At 38.8% G+C, this 20,271-nt stretch overlaps 2 protein-coding genes across 2 annotated transcripts; both read right to left on the reverse strand.

Moving 5' to 3' along the window:
- Positions 1 to 5,446: 5,446 nt before the first annotated feature.
- On the reverse strand, positions 5,447 to 13,673 carry LOC143371510 (acyl-CoA Delta-9 desaturase-like). Its single transcript, XM_076816745.1, has 6 exons — positions 13,514 to 13,673; positions 12,666 to 12,886; positions 10,013 to 10,143; positions 9,158 to 9,363; positions 6,339 to 6,524; positions 5,447 to 5,970 (listed from the first exon to the last, which is right to left on the reverse strand). Exons 1-6 carry the CDS (start codon positions 13,636 to 13,638, stop codon positions 5,646 to 5,648), a joined length of 1,194 nt encoding a protein of 397 aa, XP_076672860.1. The 5' UTR covers positions 13,639 to 13,673; the 3' UTR covers positions 5,447 to 5,645.
- Positions 13,674 to 17,177: 3,504 nt separating this feature from the next.
- On the reverse strand, positions 17,178 to 18,539 carry LOC143371206 (uncharacterized). The gene is made up of 3 exons (XM_076816159.1): positions 17,572 to 18,539; positions 17,483 to 17,496; positions 17,178 to 17,397 (listed from the first exon to the last, which is right to left on the reverse strand). Exons 1-3 carry the CDS (start codon positions 17,830 to 17,832, stop codon positions 17,178 to 17,180), a joined length of 495 nt encoding a protein of 164 aa, XP_076672274.1. The 5' UTR covers positions 17,833 to 18,539.
- Between the last annotated feature and the right edge of the window lie 1,732 nt (positions 18,540 to 20,271).

A 20,271-nucleotide genomic window follows, 5' to 3' on the forward strand; every position in this document is an offset into this window, starting at 1 on the left:
GTCAAATCAAAAGCGATACATGTAAAGGGCATTAATTTCCAATCGATTCACTTCTAATGACATACAATATTGAACTATTCCACCCCACATAGACTATGCAAACAACCCATAATATCTTCCAAAACTCACACAGTATCATTCACAAAAATCTTAGAAACACTCGTTGTCTTCATCTCTTTTCGAAGCTTGCCACTTGTGCAACAAAGTAAAAATCAGAATCAAATATCTTAGCACACTATCCACCAGTGCAATCGCGACAACGGCAGAGCGCGAGTGGCATACTGAGGTGGGGACGCGAGGGTAGTAATAACTTACGCGTCTTAATAAATCTCAACAAAAAATATGGTTTATTTAAGGATCTAACACCAAAAACTTCTCTAGAGTAAAAAATGTCGAGCGGACGAAAAAGCACAACCGCTCAAGACAAAAATTAGGAAAACCCCCGAATCTTGAGACAGGGGAGGTTTCGTCGCCTGGCAAAGTCCAAAGGCCACAAATCCTTCGGTTGAACTTTATTACTAGCGTTTATGCTTCTGCACTCTTAAAGCATTGGATTGTCCACCCCCTGCCAGTATCAGCCTCCGAGGCTGTACCCCAGGCCTTCCCAAGTAGGGGATATGCACTCCTGAAACACATGTTTCGGTTCTCCCTCCACCGGTGCGCCTTCAGCTAAGGTGGGACGACTCCTACCTACCCTCTCTCCGAGGAGACAGTAACGTCGCTGGGAAACATGTTGGGCGCTTTAGGGCGAAAGTACCAAATATGTCAAATTTTTATAGGAAATTTCATAATGACTTAAAAATAGTAGGAAAAATAAAAATTTAAACTAGCATTTCAAAATGACGTAAAAAGAATTTTAAAAAATGTATTACATACAACGATACAGTAATACAATAATCGTAGTGATGTCTTCTCATTTGAAAAATATATTCATTTTTATAAAAATACAAGTAGTAGTTATTTTCTAAATTTTCGTACAATACATAAATACATTTTATATTTTAAACAACTTTCGTACAATGCAAATGTGTTATACATTTTATTCAGTTTTATGAAAATACAATCAGTACTTATTTTATAAATTTTTGTACAATATATATACATGTTATAGAAATATGCATTTTATACACATTTTGTGTATGTATGTGGTTTATTGCTTCCCCTTAGGGTTACAGGTCTCCTTTAGATTTTCCTTAACCTAATCTTATCCTATCCTTATCTTATGTCCTTATCCTACTCTCGTCGCACTCGCCTCGCTCGCTCTCCCTCTCCGCTCTCTCGCCCGCCGCTCTCCCCTCTCCATCCACGCGCTTACTCTATTCCCATTTACTGTCGTTTTCGCCTCTTAAATCTATGCCTTTTCCGCTCTCGTCTCCTCCCCTTTCCTCCGCCTTCGACTTCCATTTCCTTTCTTTCACTCCATTCCTCCTTTCATTCATTAGTTCCTTTCTCCCTCCCTCCTTCCCTCTCCTTTCTCTCCGGTTACTCCTTCCCCCTCCCCTCTCATTTCCTCTATCCTCTTCATCCATTCCTCTCCCTTACCTCCTTCGTCCAATATTTCCTTTATCATTTCCCCTATTCCTCTCTCCCCTCCTTCTTCTTCCCTTGTACATCTCTCTAATACGTGTTCCCACGTCTCTTCTTCGCCCCCACATATCCTGCATCTCCTCTCCTCTTCCTTCTCCCAGTACCTCCCCCCCCTCATTTCGTTCCCCAGCCTAAACCTCGCTACCTTCCTGCACCTCCTTTCAGTCCATCCCGCTGCCAGGTATTTCGGTATCCCCCTTGCCACTATCTCCCTGTACCACCTGTTGTACTTGGACTCCCGTATTTTTTCCCTTCTCTCCTCTGCCTGTCTCCTGCTATCTTCCTTCTCCATCTCTTCGTACCCCCCTCTTTCCCTTTCCCTTTCGTTACCTTCACTCCCTCCTCTCTCCATCCTAAACTCCTTTCTCTCTATTTCCCACCTTGACAACTCCCTCCTCTCCTCCCTCTCCCTCTCCTTTACCTCTGTCAGACATAGTCTGGCCAACTCCCCTCCCTCTCCCCTGTTCAGCTTCTCTTCGTACCTCCACGCCCTTCCCCCCGCCCACGTCCTCAGTTTTTCCCTCTTCGTCTCCTCCCTCAACATATATCCTGGTCCTCCAGTCTACCCCCTATACACATTTTGTGTATAATATAATTTTATTCCATAATACTTTTGAATTAAATATCAACGCTTACAATATGAAATTTAACAAAATTCATATAAAATTCACATAATATTATACCGTTTTACTTTTTACATACATATATGTACATACAATAATATTTCTAGGCTTTACGTTTCCACGAGAAACGTTTCTGCAATTTTTCCTCTGTCAGATTATAAATATTGACGTCCATGTCAGTTAAAGCAATTTAATTTAAATAACTTATCTAATTTTAAAAAAGTTATTCTGTTTTTGAAGGGTGTCCGAATATTAGTAAGAGTGACCGTATGAATCACGGTGTTGTGCATGGGTTGTTTTGCTCTCCAATCAGCAAAACACCTGAAATCACGTAGTCTTAGTTATGCAAGTGAGACTCACAGGGAAGCGTTATTTTCATCCCTTCCACGTGGTTGAGGAGTCCTATAAGTACAGGTACAAAGTAAAGAGTAAAACGGTATAATATTATGTGAATTTTATATGAATTTTGTTAAATTTCATATTGTAAGCGTTGATATTTAATTCAAAAGTATTATGGAATAAAATTATATTATACACAAAATGTGTATAAAATGCATAGTTCTATAACATGTATATAATGAAGACATCACTACGATTATTGTATTACTGTAATACATTTTTTTAAATTCTTTTTAAGTCATTTTGAAATGCTAGTTTAAATTTTTATTTTTCCTACTATTTTTAAGTCATTATGAAATTTCCTATAAAAATTTGACATATTTGGTACTTTCGCCCTAAAGCGCCCAACATGCTTCCCAGCGACGTTACTGTCTCCTCGGAGAGAGGATAGTAGGAGTCGTCCCACCTTAGCTGAAGGCGCACCGGTGGAGGGAGAACCGAAACATGTGTTTCAGGAGTGCATTTCCCCTACTTGGAAAGGCCTGCTGTACCCGATTACGTTCCGTTTTTCGTCGTTAAGGCGTTGTGGGCTCGATCCGTGGTTGTGCTGCAGCTTCGCTCCGTTCTGCCTGTTCCAGTTGCTTAGGGGACAGGCCTGTGTCCTGCGCCGGTGGTAGTGGTTCTGGGGACAGCATTTCCAGGTGGTCTAAGTTGTCATCAATTGAGTTGTTGTTTGTTGACTTGTGTCCCCCCTACCACACATAATTTACGAGCCGCTCAATGGTACGACCGTCATCCTAGAGTACCGTGATGCGGTCTGGTGAAAATACCTAAGTGACTTCGCCTAGTTCTCGATGTTCTCTGCCGATGAGTACTGCTACGCGATCCCCGACCGCGAATTTTCGGTGTCGGGCACCGTGGTAGTCATTCGTGCGCGTTCAGCCTGCTCAGCGTATACGCATTCAGAGGTCTCTGAACTCGGCTTAAGGCGCGGTCCGTGCGGGAGTTGTAAACAATAGCAATGTGATTTTCAGAGTAGAATAGAGTGTTCTGTCCTAATGAGCGCGGAGACACCTCTCTCTGACGTAGGTAGGGCGTAAGATTGCTCTTCTCCGCCTATTTCGGATAGATTTATGCGTAAAACGGTATAGCTATCATGCACCATTGCTCCTGGTTTCGCTCGCCGCGGCCTTTATATCGTGAGGCCGTACATCTTCGCCCGCGAGAACCGTCGCGGAGCCGCGGCCGCCTAGAGGCCGCGATGCGAACTACGTCTATTGTCTTGGCGCCTTACGCTCGCGCGGTGCGTGACGTGTCTTCATCACAACAACATAATGTAGAACGTATATAGAAATAGAGTGGCCCTTTGCTACAGTAAGTGTAGAGACTACAAAATATGTCCGAAGGAAGTGAGAGCGTATGGCAGAAAGTCTTGTGGCAGGAAATTTAAATGCTAATGGTAATTCAGCGAAAATGAACGAAGAGATCCAATATTTTTTACGCACAATTTATTGGTGTTGGAATAAAATTAATTTAGTATGTTTATTGGTGAATTAAAATATTGTTAATGGGAAACTATTAAAATTAATTCGAGAAACCACATTTCAAAGTAAGCAACTTCAATTTTATATAATAGTATAGATTGTTTATGTCTGGCCTCCAACCGGGCATTCTAATTTTCGCACGACTAGATTAGGAGTAGCTTAACACATATATATATATATATATATATATATTATATATATTATATACACTTATTATTCTTATTAGAGTGTGCCATTCTTTTACGAAAGTCCAAATCACCAAACATTCCTCCACAATATTGTTGGGTGGAGTGTTATATAGTTGATGACAATTTAACCACCTTTAACAACCTTTAAAACAGCTTCATTTTTTGTGAAATCAAAGAAATTACGACAATCGGGACGGTTCAATGGCCTGTTATTTGTATGGCTCTTTGCACGAGCCCGGGATGAACTATCCGAGAAGTAATAGCAACATTTGGGAAATCACTTAATATTTTAGGTCACGCGGCTGTAGAAAATGTAGACGTGGGGGCAGGGTATTGATACTTTCGTTGTTAATTTAGACAGTAACAAAAGAGATATTTATTGAAATCAAAACGGTCGGCACGTGGTGTCTCATTGCGCTTTTATCAGTTTTACTTCGGACCGAATGCAGTTACACGTGATTCTGCTTTCCGCAAGTAAACCATCACGGTGGCCGTATGCCCCACGTAGCCAAAATCACTTTTACACCAATATTTAACTTTGTTCGCACTTAATCCCGTTTTTACTATCGCACGCACTCACGCAGCTACTTTTCTCGATTGCTCGGTCTCGACTGCGCGGCACGTTTCGCGATCGCCCGTCGACCGGCTTCTTTGCCGGTAATGTAGGACCCTACATTACATCCCTACAAAAAAGTCAGCTACATCCGATTTCCTGTGAAATCTATTCTTCTCTCTTGAAAAGCAACCATAATGTCCTTGTAATGAAACGATTTACATCGAATTAACCCCTTGGCCTACCGTTTAAATTCCGACCGCCGGCACCAAATCAGCACCAGCGGTGAGTCACGCGTCGAGCCATTTCACGGGTCGTACGTAACGGAAATACATGTGTATGTGGCCAGAAATAAAGGCTCCCGATCGAATGCCCAAAGCATTAATGATTCATCGATTCTCCCATAAAGACGATCAGTGTAGGGAATTGTTAGTGGTCTTTGAAAAATATGGGGCGCTGAAAATCATAAATAAACTTCTTGCTTTACAATTTCTTGTTCTAAAAAAAAACCTTACAATCTTAATACATAAATCTGTAGACTATGCTGACAAAAATGTAATAAAAATATGGGTTGAAACTGTTTAAAGTTAAAGGACGTTGGTTACTGCTATATCTGTTGGCATCGTAAGTTTATTGCTGCTACGTGTGTTTTGACAAGTTTGGTGGCATTAGTTACAAGAAATGAAGTCAGGCTAGGCATTTGACGACAAATCGTAAAGTATCCGGTGGAATAAGAATGTTGAAGATCGAACAACCCTCAATGGATAGAGAGAACGATTGACCGGCTGCTTCATGGGCCGATTGCTCTCTTCTAATGATCCTTCTTAAGGCTATGCATCACCACTGTCTGGTCTCGGTCTTCTTGCGCCTGATCTGTGTCACCCCAGCCCCACACTTCATGGCTGCCGTCGCCGGTTCTTTGCACTCTTTTCTGCACTATGTTACTAGGTACCACTTTCAGATTGTACGCCCAGCCAATCTTCGCGAAGAAGTTAATGAACTGTGTCGTTACATTGAATTTCTCGTTACCTAGCTCGGCCGCGTTGTAGTCCCACGGGAACACGTGGTGATAATTGTGCCAGCCCTCCCCCCCTGACGCGTAACTTGCATAGGAGTTTTCAGAGGGACTGATGAACCTGAAATTGGCAATTTGTTCGTTAAAGTAGCGCGACATTTCTTAATCGGAGTTCCAAGCTGGAATTCGTTTGCTCGATGATCCTTCTAATACAGTGTTTCCCAAATGTTAAAATTAAGTTTTGTGGCGACAGATAGTGTCGCCATTACTGTAGACTGTTGTACAGTTTTCGCCAAAAGGAATCGGATACGGATAGGTACTAGTACCATTTTTAATTTGAAAGATGGTGACGTCTTCACAAAAGGGTTTGAAGCTCATAATTTAATCAGACAGCACATCTGTTTAGAAGCACTTGGGGTGAAGAAGATTAGATTAGGCTTATCCCTACTTCATGCAAGCTGAATGATATAAATTGTAAGCGATACTAACTTGTCATATGGTTTGTTCCCATAAAGATGGGCTGCAGAATTGATCAACCACGTGCAGTTCAGTGTGACAACGTAACGCAGAATCGCGAGAACGAAGAAAGCATTCGGCCACGTCTCGTTCCAGCATAGAACTGGTACAACAGTTGGCAGAACGAAGCAGAACAGGGTCGTTAGGATCAAGTAATACCTGTAAGCAAATCAGGAAAGATGTTAAGTCAAATAACAGTTTATTTCGTTCATGAAAAAGAAATATAGTAGAGGATAAAACTGTTTGCGCGTCAACAAGGCTGAAATTATAGCTGGTCACACACGGGGAGGTTTCCCCGCGGTCTTCATCCGTCGCGTTTCAAGTTTGCGGACTTAACTGCATGTTAGTGGTGCATGTCTATGATCGATTTATACCGTCACAGTTCTCGTGACAAACTACAACCGCGTGACAAAACAGTTGTTCAATATTAACGTGCAGTTTTTGCCTGCAGATAAAAACCGGCAGATCGAAATTGAAAAAACTGAGAAAACTTACTATTATAATTGTAGGATTTTAATAATCTCATTTAAAGAGAATTTATTAAATTATAATTGCAAAAAATATAGGTATATAAGGAATATTGGTTTGATATACAGAACTTTAAGTCGTAAGCCACGCTCGATCCGATTGATTCTTTTCACAATATGCACGATTTTCACCAGGATTCTTAACTACTGTCTTCAACGGTTGTTCTCGCAGAACTGCCACGGTTCGCACCGGTCTGCGTCGGTTTGGGCTAGTTTGGCGTACGTACCGGTTGCCAGCCTGAGCGCGCGACTTTTGAACTCTCTTAGAACACATTCATTCCTACATAATATTACATTTAAACATTGCTCTGGCGAAATAGCTTCCCTCAGGCGGTCCTTTTCAATTAAATCCTTTCCCCCCACTTTTTACAATTTACAGGAGCATTCTTTTGGGCAATTATGTGTATTCCAATCATAGCACAACACAAATTACGTTTTTTATTATTACGTTTAAACATATTTCTTTTCGTGCAACTCCGTTCGAGTCTGCATGACAACTGAGAAAACTTTCAGCGGATAAATCAGCGGATTTCATCCATTAACACGCAGTTCTATCTGTGACCGATTTATCCAACGTGATTTGTCTGGGAACTTTTGTTGTATGTTAGTGGGTATTTGCAGTTTTGATCCGCCGCAGACTTTGATCGCAGGTTTGTCCGCGACGGATGAAATCCGCGGGGAAACCACCCCGTGTGTGGCCAGCTAATATGTAGGGTAAATCCGGGAGACGCGGTCGGGCCGGAGAGTTGGTCGAGTGGCTATATTCGGACTCATCTGTGTATATGCAAAAGTGTGTTAAAGTTCAGAACAATTAAATCTCTAGGAATCAACTGTTTCGACCAACTCTCCGGCCCAACCGCGTCTCTCGGATTTACCCTATGCGTTACAATTGGACTTATTATTATTACATTAATGATTTTAGTACAAATTAATAAACTAGTAAAATTTAATTGTTAAAAGAATATGTGAGAGTTGAAACATTTACGGAGAGAAATGTAAGAATTTGTAATTAAATGTTTACGGAAATTTGTGCCGTATGCTATTTATGGATTTCGAATATTGTATCGTAGCATTCGTAGCTACACACTTTCAAAATTGATTTTCTTAAAAAAAATTATCTACTCCACAGTTTTGCTTTACTTTTAACCGGAGTATGTATTCCCTTTTTCAGTTATATCAAGAATTATCCATCTCTCCTATCTGTGTAGCGCTGTTCACACAATGAAGAAATGTTCTTTAAAAACGATGCCTCCCAACAAAGACTTACACCGTCCTTCCACTAATAAAACTACTCGTTTGGCAATTATAATTTCTTTGGGTTGAACTACCCTACTGTACAAATACCGTTTTCATCCACTCTATATCACATTTTATAACTTGGGACATAAAGTATTTTTGAGGATGCAAATAGAATTAGCAAAAAAATCTTAGGGAAGATTATTATAACATCTATGAACAAGTTAGAAGAGAAAAACCTAGTGATGAAAGAAATTTTGTGTATTCGATGTAATAAAATTTCTACTTAATGTCTTACTATAGTAGCATAGCCTGGCTAAAATAATTGTTAAGTTAATGCACTGGAGCAGATCCTCCAACTACATACAGAAGTCCAAACCAAAAAAACGGAAGATTGTGCGAACTTTCCTAAAGTTTTTAAACAATATCCAATACTCGTTCGTCATGCTTCTTAATCCTTTTGGTGCTGATATACATATATGCGGAAAAATTAAAACATGATTTCGGCGCACAGTTTCGGTCAATTAAAAGAATAAAAGCTAATTTGCAAATATAAGAAGTATCATCTTCCGACGGTTCGGTCAATATTTAGACCTTTATCAAGGAAAGTTTGATTAACTAAATACTGCGTATGCTTATATGTAACATGCTTGATAGAAGCGTGCGACGTACGAGTCGGCACCGATAAAGGTCTAAATATTGACCGAAACGTCGGAAGATGATACTTCTTATATTTGCAAATTAGCTTTTATTCTTTTAATTGACCGAAACTGTGCACCGAAATCATGTTTTAATTTTTTAAAAAAAATTTTACGGTCGAAATTCCAACTTCATTATATGTATATGCGGAAACCCTCCAGTTGCATTTATTGACCATACTGGATGAGGACCTACATATATGCGTCCTCCGCACACATTGAATCAAAGTATGCATCCATAGCTACAAACAGATTAAGATTTAACCCACGGAAAGCAGCTTTCTCCTATACAATTAACATACGCGTAAAGATGATGAAAACACGATCCTACCTTTTCTGGAACGCAAGTAGTGGGATTTTTTCCAGATCGCTAATATCGACTCCTTTGCCTTTCTCCTTGATGTCCGGATGTTTCCTACACAACAACCAACCAATATGCGCAAAAAAGAATCCTCTCTTTGCGTTATATGGATCTGCATTTGTCTCGCTATATTTATGATGTACTCTATGATCCCTGGCCCAGTCAATTGCCGCATCCTGTCGAAAAAGAAATCAGACAGAATTAAGTTACGTCCAATTGATTGTAATTACATTCTAATTATTCTATATAAACATCAAAGACAGTTCATCCCTTACATTCATTTAGCCGATTTAGCGGATGCTTCTGGATTGATATGTCGCTTCAACTTTTCATGAGGAGAAATTCTTAAAGCCTTTAGAAATGGCAAATAAATAATGTGGAACGTAAGGAGATCATTTACGGTTTCGATCTTATTTTAATCAGAAGAATTGTACTCATTATTATTTTTAATTTCCTAAATGATTGACTTTTACTTTTCAGACTTATTCGAAATATTCGCTTACTTATTTCGGCTTTAGTACTCAAGTTTATTTCAATTCGATTTTTGACCATACGATGACCAGTTGCTTGCAATTTGTTTTCAACTGTCTATTTAACATTATTCAAAATAATTTATTAATTCCAATGGTATCGACAAGGCCACAAGTTTAACTCGAATTAAATATACTACTTGTAACAATTGTAAATGCAATCCCAAATTTGGGGTTCCAAGTGGTAATTGCAGTTTGGTTGATAATCGTCTTTTTCCCGCTGTTGTGTGACAGGATCATCATATGGTTCATACAAGAGTTACTAATTTCTTTATGGACAAATCCGTTCACTTACTTGGAAGGCTATGGTGTTAAGGACCATCAATATGACCTGGAGCGGCCACTTTGCGTTGTAGGCTTTGTGTGCCCATAATCTGTGAGCACCTGCTGTGATCCCCATGCCTCCAAGTCCGTACATGATATATGCTGCAAGTAAAAAAAGCACGAAGAAAACAATATACGATGCAGGTACACTAGGGTGGTTCATCTTTTTCAACTTCCATTTTTTTGTCTCACCTCTCACCCCTAAATAGTGGCACTTGGTGAGAAAATGATATGTGCAAAATTTCAAAGTGATTGAGCAACGGGAACCCGTGCCGCATTTGAGATAAAATTTAAAAATTTTAGTGATTTTTTTTTGTAATAGTAACATTTCTTAGGTCTATAAGGGTATCAGTTGTGTGTGACTTCAAACACTATACTCATACTCTTTGAATTGTACCATTAATCATATGTATAAGTAACTATTAATGAAAAATATGTAATTATTTACATAGTGTTACGCCGTCCGACACTCAATCGCCACCCAGCAATCCGATGCTTCATATCCGATCGAACTCCAGACATAACTATAAGAATCGTAATGGACACAAGTTCGAAGCACCAGTTCGTTTTAAAAAAGAGGTTTATTAATTCTTTTTTCGTTCTGGATCTTAGTAAATACGTAACAAGGCTGACTTCTTAACACATTCTAAAAGCTAGGGTAAGACCGGATTTCCTATTGGCGTCAGACGCACGTGACAAACGTGTGCGTCAGGTGCATTTATACTGAAACAATGGACAATGCTCTTATTTTCCTATAACCGATATTCAAATGTTGTGTTCACAACAGTCGCACGCGACTGACGATCGCCTGCATCAGAAGCAGTCTCGACGCAAACGGAATGCAATTTCATCAACAAAAGTGTCAATTACATTTTCCTCCCAGGAGGATGAAAAATTATTCCAATATGTTGCATATCATCGTGTTCTCTACAATTCAAGTGACAAAGATTATAATAATGATATGGAAGTGACCTACGATCAGCGTCTAGACGTAAACGGCGAACACATACGACCTAACGCGTGTAGGAAATCCCGTCATGAAATGTCTTGCGGTTTTAAGGAGTGGAAAAATAATAGTAAGGGTAGAATAGGGCAAACTTTAAGATGACGACGCACTACAAACGCAGCACTAATTGTAAGTCCTTTTTCGAAAATATCGCCATATTGAATTTTTTTTTACAAATTATTAATTAAACATTTGGATGACATTGTAGCATGATTGTTTTTCACATTCAGTCATTTTTAACGCGACTACACGCATTTGAAGAGGACAACCTTGAAATTATTTGAACTAATTTGTGATGGGATTAACTGTACCTGGAATGTATTTGAATTGTACCAAATTTCATTTTGATATCTCTGATATTTTTGGAACTGTACCTTACGCATTGGAAAGGGGAGGGGGCTTATCTTTAAGGTACAAGAAAAAATGGCTGCTATTAGCTGCTATTGGGATAGTTAGAGGGGCGAGAAGGGGTACAAGACGCATTTTTTTTTTACAAAAACGCCTTTCCTACTACTAAATTTCAAAGGAATTGAAGTCTCTGACGATAAGAACGAAGAGGAAAACGAAGATGCAGATTTTAAGCACTTCAGTACGGAGCAAGACTGGCTTTCCGCTTTTGTCCCAAATCTATGATGGGGTAAAACAGGAAGAGATGGCCCACTTTTTTAAAAACAATCAGTACAAAAAAAAAAAGTTCAACGTGTTCACTGTCCCCTGGTTCCGGACAAACTGTTTTCCCTTATCGCCGAACAGTACAAATCTCAATCTTGTATGATGTCACAAAATTATATACCAAAGTTTAACGTAAATTTAAGTTAACTATTATGATAATGTTTATTATTTTACTGCTCTATTTTGATTTATAACAATGTTAACTGATGAATAACGCAAAATAAAAAAAAATATTATTTTTTACGCTTCATTATAATAGATCTAGATGAATTATCATCAAGATTTTTTGGAAAATGTAATTAACCCAACGTAAATTACTCGTATCAATGATACTCGATAGTATTCGTTCCACTGGTATTCAGTTTCCACTTTGACATTTGAAGAGTCCTTATATACAGGAAACACTGTAAAGGCCAAAATTAAATTTTTCTTTATCGGAAAATGTTCTACGTGCCAATAGTATAGGTATACCTACTATAGTACAGAATTTTAATGCAATTTCCCTTTGTAAATAAGTTACCAATAGTGCTAAAAAAAAAACAAAAACGCTTCTGTAGAAAACAATGTAAGAGTCAATTAAGCAATAGGTATACAGGATTGACACTTACAGTGGTTACAAATTTAATTGAATGACACATTCGGTTTTCTCGACAACTAAAGGATAGCACATTCAGTTTTCTCTACAACTAAGAGGTGCTACATACATGGTTTTCTACAAATGCAATTCTTTTTTTCATGAATTTGGACTATATAATGCAACAAATAAAACATTTTGTGATGTATTTGGGTTATAGTATACTTAAGCATAGTTAGCAATCAAAACAAATCAAATTTTCTAAATAATTAAAAGTTAGGGAATCTTTTTCTCTCTCCTGAAAACTTTAATTTTTGGCACTTTCAGTGTTTTAAGAACCTATGGTGTTTTAAGAATATTAATGTCGCTCACCAGAGACGGATGTTATCAATTTAGCGGAAGTGAAGACGAGGTATAATCCGTAAAGCGCTGCAAGATGAAGGTACGTGAAGATAATCACGTTCCTCCAGACGATGCGTATCTCGTATTTCTCTTGCGGCGTTTTAATTACTATATCTTCCTGGTCCGCATCCTCTTCGAATAGCACACCCGTCGGCATATTTGTGACATGTGGCGCCATTCTTGCTTTATTCCTAGAAACAAACGTACACAGGAACACATATTATACTGAACTTTTTTTTTAAAAGTAACTAGTAGCTTGATCTTGCAAAGCCACAAGTGATTGGGAAAAGTTGTGACATGGTCATTTCATTGAGAAACTGGATGAATGTAATATTTGTTCCATGTTGTACACATGCCTAAAATTGTAGATCACACGAAGAATGGAATGTCACAACTATTTTGTCACTTTTTTCCCTATTATTTTCTACAAATCCCACTTTTCTTATTTAAATCCGAGAATCTGTGATTATTTTAGAGTTTATTAGTATCGGATGAACGGGTGCCTGAGTATCACTGGGAGCTGTTACAGGGATTTGGATGCCGTGATGGAACTGGTGTCTGATAACATCAGGAGCCACTACGAAAACTCAGTTTAGCCTCGTAACATCAAAACGTGATTCACTTCGAGCGGTTAAGATGTATCTATGTAGGTTTATCTCTCACTGGAAATTCACATATTCATTGGATTCTAATAAAGAACTGTGAGTAAGAAATAACAACGTGTATTCTATAAGTTCGGTCTTTACAATGAAATGGATAGTGCATTGGGAGGGGGTGGGGGGGGGGTGTCTCAAAGAGGAATATGTTTAAAGTAATACTTAATAGCACTGTTGCGAGCTGTATGGTTCTTCTGCGTAATTCCTCGAAAAGGAATGGGACCCGATCTTGCTACGCCTCTATCTTCTAACCGTACTGAACTAGGAGTGAACCACCGAGTATGCATTCGTAGTTCTTTTTATACTACAAAATTGGACTTAGAAAGTGGTGGGAATATGTACGTATCTTCACTCGAATATCAGCTTTATTGCAAACCTCGACTGTGTCACACCATTGCAGGAAGCGATGACCCCCGGGTCGTGAGCATTCCAGCCACCCGAATGTCAAGGGACAGTATCTGAACGTAGAAAAATAAGGAAAACTACGGTAAGAAAACACTCACATGAGGGTTGAAGCAACGGTCGTTGAGGCTGCAATCACACGAGCATTGGTTTTGTCGTTCGTAACTGGGAATAGTTTCTCACATCAGTCGACGACAGGCACAACATATCTATACGACCAAGATGGATGATCCAGAAGTTGCAATTTTCGTTTACAGTGTATTGGACGAATCCCGAATGTGTGGTTCCGCCTTAAGATGACAGAAAAATATTGTTTTTCTTAATACACGCAAACTAATTGAAATAAAGTAAGTATTACATTTTAAATAAATAAAGCAATATTAATTTGCATAACACGAACGTAATGTTAATACGAAATAATAATAATAATAATAATGATAATCGTAATAATACTGATAATAATAATAATTCTAATATAATAGTGCAGAGGAAGTGCAGTATATTTTGAATACCAGTTTGTTTAAGACGAATAAAAAATTACGGCAAAGGATGGGAACAAATAAAACTGCATAATATCATAGGGAAACTAATAAACTATCATATTTCAAAGTCTCAGTAATAATAAAAAAGCAAAAAAGTAACTGAAACTTTGATTTGAATGAAAAATGACAAGAAGTATCGATTTCGTTAAGGTGCAGGTAATTTGGAATACCGCTATTCCAATTTACCTGCACTTCATAAACTTAAAAAAAACATGTAGATAATAAAATTATTTGCTTTTATGATTTAATCAGGCTCAAAAATCACAATATAGGAAGAATCTTAGGTAAATATAAATGGCCAGCGATGGCCAAAGCCGACGCGGCGGTAACTATTTACGCGTGAAACAAAAGCATCGCCAAGCTTTGGACTATTCCAAATTAACCTTCGGTATTCCGAATTAGCAACATGGCATTGAAACCTAAAATTTCATATCACACTTTGTATTCTCGAAATTATCGCAAAACTGACACGGAGCCATAGAAGGAACATGCAAATGGGTTGATTAAATGTATAACTCTAAAGTTTCGACATATTTTAACCATGATTAGAACGATTGAATACGCGCTGAAAAAGTTTTGCAGATTGACGTTTTCTTATTCTGCAAATTAAATCGAAAATGTAAAAATGGCGGTTCAATCAAAAATTTCATTCGTTATCAGGACATTAGCCCCTATAATTTACGGTGTTACATATTAAATAGCGTTAGTAATTTATTAGATACTTTGGTATTCCAAATTACCAACAGTATTCCAAATATGCTGCAGTTCCTCTAATATTAATGAATACACTAACCTCGATGGACTTTCTGAATCATTTGTCTATGCAGATGGTGGGAAACAGTATGGCAAATTTTCATAATATGACTCATGCATATTGCGTTCCTGGTATATTGCAATCGCTGCATTGGAGTGCGGAAATGATACTACCTGCTGAAAAGTTTGCAGTACTAGGCCTCGTATATGTAGGTCGAATGGATGGCTTCTAATATTTTAAATTCATTGCATAACTTGTATTCTGAACTGCATTTCTTATTTGGCAGTGAATGTTTTAATTAGTGGTAGTGGTTTATAAAACTCCATATCTTTGTCTTCGTCATTTGTATTTTGTGGTTTTAATTCTAGGAAATTGATATGCTTTTCTTCTAATTTATTTTTATGAGCGGGGCTACATTATGACCCAAATGTGCAATCAACTACCTGTAAAAAAATTTTGCAGTATGCTGATATTTTTGTAAAAGGACGTAGTGCTGCGTTTCGACCCGAAATGTCCCACTGTGCGGCGTCTCTTAGAAAAGGAGGAAGCACGTGGAGACCACCTTACACTAGGGGTGTGCAGGTACCCGACATTTCGGACTCGGGACGGGCCGGAAACTTGCGGACGGGATCGGGCAGGATCCCGATACTTTCGTCTTGCTCGAGATCCCGAGACTCGATTTGAGCTACAAGCATGACCGCCATGAGCGGGCAATTTGATTTCAGGGCGGCTCAATATTGAATTTTATTTCTAAACACAATCTTTCATAGCGCAGATAGCGTTGAAATACGGATCCAAAACTTTTGCTGGAGATTCCGCCCCCCTGGTCGGGGAGTGTCACACCTGTCGTATTGGAAACACCACTGTGTGTCGGTAGTGCATTAAAGTTATGGCGCGGAACGATACGGAAGAATTAGCAATACTTGCGCTAATTGAAGATGAAGACGAAGAAAATGTGCAAAGACTAAAAAATGTAGAAAAGAGGAGAAGGCTGTGGGTCCACCAAGCGTGGACGAAAAGGGGCAGTGAAGGAGAATTTGCTACATTGTATAAAGAATTACAAGACGACGCCAGTAAATTCTATGAATATTTTCGAACGACTCCTTAATGAATTATTGAAGAAATTAGAAAATTCATTGAAGAAGATGGACACGCCGTGGCGATTATCAATCACAGCCAGAGAACGGTTGGCAGTATGTTTGAGGTATGTTATACCTGTGGGGCAGAAAATTGTTACAGTATATAATATTGTTCATGGAATCATTTATATCTTAGCAAAGTATTATAATCTCATGTTTTAGCAGAAGTTTGAACCACAAACTTCGAAAAAAACTGGTAATTTTACACACGGAAATGTTTAAAAAAAAAAGATTGGTCGAAACGTTATGATTGTGGATGATTCCATGAACGATATTATGTACTGTAACAATTTTCTGGGTTTGTCGATTTCAGATAATTCTACAAGGTGTTATAAATTTCGCAGATGCGGATTTTCTGTTTATTTGCGTAAAGAACAAAAATCATTATTTTGATTATGTACAAATACAGCGTAATAAGTTTTTTAACACTATGACGTTCACTTTTTTTTTAAATAAAATCCGAACAATTGCCTATTCTACAGTGATTTGATGGGAGGGTACGCTTAAAAAATCCTTATTCTACTGTAAAATTTATATTATGGTGGTTGACTTACATTACTTAACGCGCTGTTTGTGTGTGTGTGTGGGGGGGGCTGACACTTTTGTTTGGCAATGTATTCATATCAAAACTACCGCCTGACCAGTTTTCTGGGAAACAATAAGCAGTGCCATATGGTTGTGCCAAATACTGCAATTCATAATGTTGCACTAAATTAAACATTTCAGTTTTTAAATGGTTTTGTTGAGGTAGCGGGAGAGATTTCATGGTGTGAGAAAGCCCATTTAAGAACGCGTCCACTGGATGTGTTTGCTCATACTTCTTATCCACTAAATAGCGCAACGCTTGGGAGGCAGCCGTTTGCGTTTGCTCCGTGCTTCCTTTTTTCTTTTTCCTCGGAGGTTGGTAATTTTCCTCGCGATCTGCATTTTCTATTGTTGGTGGTAATGAAGGTGATGGTTCTGGTGGTGGTGTTGCTATTTCTTCCACTCTATGGCATTCCTGGACAGACTCTTCCACTGTCTGTAACATTGTGTTCCTGCTCCATGTTGTCGATCGGTTCCTTTCCAATATTTCCGATGGTGCTTCGTTCCCCAAAAAATTTTATTAAAAAAGACATTTCTGCCGAATACTTATAGGCTTTGACATTTTTGGCGGCCTGCCCACTTTTTCCCTCCTTCTTTTTTAACGCTTCCCGGTAATTAAGTTTTCTCCATCAAATCAAACAACTTTTGTATGGAACAGGTTTTCGCTTTTCCAATAGTTACAAAAATAATAGCGTGCGTACAAACGAACCGGACATGCTGTATCTATATGGCGTGAATGAAATACGAGTGTGAGTTGCGATTGAGTGGAAAGGGTTAAATGGCATTTATTGTAAATACTTGTGAATGGAGTGTAGTGTTAAAGATATGATAGGGCGTGCGCGTGTGTGTGTGTGTTTGAAATAGGTTTATAGTTTTGTACAGTTTCATGTTATTCTTTTGTAAAATATAAGATCTATGTGACTTACCTTCTTCATTTAGTTGGGCTCCTATCTGTTTCCAAATCTTTGTCTTGGAGTCACTGTCCAGATATTTGGGGTCTGTCACGTCGTACAGGACGGGATGAACGCGCACCAATTCAATTAGTCTTTCGTTACTCATCTCTGAATTGCTAAAAAGACGAGAATGTCAGTGAAGATAATGTGAATAAATGTTAAAGAGTACACAATATTACACACTTCAACTTACTTTTGCGACATTCTGAAGCGAACTAGACTACACTGCGAAACTGTTCGAAGTGTCGCGGTCTTTTGCGGAAGTACTGTTCTTGTGAGTGTGATTGATTTTCCACGAAGGCTCTGTCACGATCATCGGAAGGTGGAGTAAATTTAATTTCGCTAATTATCAAAAGATGGCGCTTTCACGATACAGGGTGTTCGCATTGTAACTCAGCCGCGTTTTCCTCGTAAAGGCTAGGGGAGACCGGGACAAGTTGACTTTAAGGGTTGGTGGTGGGGATAACTTTATAAATATGAATTTTTCGATAATTATTTTTATGCAGTTGTGTAGATGTAAAAAAGGATGTAACTTTTGTTTCAAATTTCTTCCGATATCTCTCACCGTTCCCGAGACACTTCACAAAAAATAAAATTCTGCACTTTTGCAAGGGGTGATTTCACCCCCAAAAACTGCATTATGACACCAACAAAATATACAGTTACGTTACGGATGAACTACTCTACTCGCATACGAAGTTTCCCAATTTGCCGAATTTCCAGCTTGCTGAACTTCCCTTGATTATATGGGGCAACTGGAAAAGGTTTCACTGTGTTTTTTTCAGGAATGGGCAAAACATTATTTTAAACGAAAAATTGGTTTCCAATAACACGCAGAAATTTTATTCGAAACTCACCGAATATAAATAACCCAGAGTTATTAGTATCCCGGGTATTAGTATTGGTTGGGGCTAAACTAGTGCGGGGGGCAAACAGGGCTCGGTCTAGCTCTTCCGCCGCTCTGGGCAAAAGTGATTTCTGCCGCCCTTTGCATTGAATCATAAATAAGTATTTTAAAATATATTTTTTACACGGAATAAAATTTTTTGTAGATATTTGTCTACCAATTTTGCCGCTCTTGGGCAATTGCCCTACTTGCGTCCCCGTAGATCTGGGCCTAGGGGCAAACCATGGTATCGAACCGATGTAAGTTTGGGAATACTAAAAATGAGACTGCAGTTACAAGCATTGCGCGATGAGGTCAATATCGTACATTGTATCGTCGACGGCGACGAGATGATGGTTGTGTTAGTAAAGTCTGTATAGGTAGATTTCAATGTATTATGCCGAAATTTTTTTATTAATATCTCGGAAACTAACAAATACCCGCAGCTAAAATTTTATATAAGAGATCCCCCCCCCCCTCCCGCCCAACTCCTCAAAATTTCAGTTCATTATGATGGTTGGGTCACACCGTAGTATATCCCTGTTTTTTTTTACAAACAACAGCAGGCATACATTCATATGTCGCAATGTTGTGTAGGTGCCCCCCTCCCCCCACGACGCGTCTGTTCACACTCCAGTAGGGTTATGTTTTCAAATTTTATTACAGTTTGGGTCTTTATAGGTATTCTGTGCTGTATTTTGCCTTTATGGTTTGTCCTTAATTATCCCAAACGATGCAGACTCTGGGAGGTAAGAACGAAACGAAAATTCATTTACTGTTTATAGTCGGGAATTCCGTATTTTCGAAGATAGCTTCGGCAGATTTCTAAAAGGCAATCAAGAACATACCTTCGTCGTCTTTAATGAGTCAGAGATTATTCACTGCGAACCAAAGCCGAACTTTTCGCTAATCCGTATATTGTTCTGTTGGTGCTTGGTACCATGGTGACTTCGCAACTGTACGCACCGTTGTCCACCGCCGACTCGCGGGACAATAGGTACGGTCATAAACCGCGACCCCGGCCAAATGCTCTGGCCGATCAGCCTGATTAATTTTTGGGAACCACGTGTGGTACACAGGTCAGCCTGTTCAGTAGTTACGTAAATATGCCAGATGTGAGAAAGATGACACCAATACAGCAATTAAAAATGATTATCCATCATTAATACGCCTTGCGGAGAGATACAGGAAGAAATGGAGTATGTAGTTCGCTGACTGCGCGTAGTTTAGAGAATGATCGTGCAATCGGTATGATGTGAAAAGAAACATATTTATAATTGTGACCGTCACAACAGTGAATTTCTCAACTGTAATTTCGTTTAAAATTATGTGGATAATTCTCAATGTACGGTTGTAAAATTTTACAATTAAATTATTAAACATATCCGCACTCCATTTCGCGAAAAATCATTTGAGACTGTAGTGTATATTGGAGCCGGAATATCTGTATATCAAATAGAGGGGAAGTCCGTGGAGGCCGTGGGACATGAATTGAACAATGCGGCAGAATTGTGAAGTATTGTGACGTAATGAAGAAGTAACCAAGAGTTTAAAATGTCAATAAGAGGTCGAACAAAGTGAAAAACAGAATATTCAATGTTGTTCCTCTTTATTGTAACGATAAGCTAAACAGAATGAATCTATTGCAGCGCTGTCCAA

Source organism: Andrena cerasifolii, chromosome 7 (assembly GCF_050908995.1).
Source record: "Andrena cerasifolii isolate SP2316 chromosome 7, iyAndCera1_principal, whole genome shotgun sequence".
Classification (NCBI taxonomy): Eukaryota; Metazoa; Arthropoda; class Insecta; order Hymenoptera; family Andrenidae; genus Andrena; species Andrena cerasifolii.

Coding starts and splice junctions, on each gene's coding strand:
- LOC143371510 (XM_076816745.1), bottom strand. CDS start 13,638: ATGCATACTCGGTGGTTCACTCCTAGTTCAGTACGGTTAGAAGATAGA. Junction 10,144..12,665: donor ATTGATAACATCCGTCTCTG/GTGAGCGACATT, acceptor TTTTACTTGCAG/CATATATCATGTACGGACTT. Junction 5,971..6,338: donor GGGAACAAACCATATGACAA/GTTAGTATCGCT, acceptor TGCCAATTTCAG/GTTCATCAGTCCCTCTGAAA.
- LOC143371206 (XM_076816159.1), bottom strand. CDS start 17,832: ATGAGTAACGAAAGACTAATTGAATTGGTGCGCGTTCATCCCGTCCTG.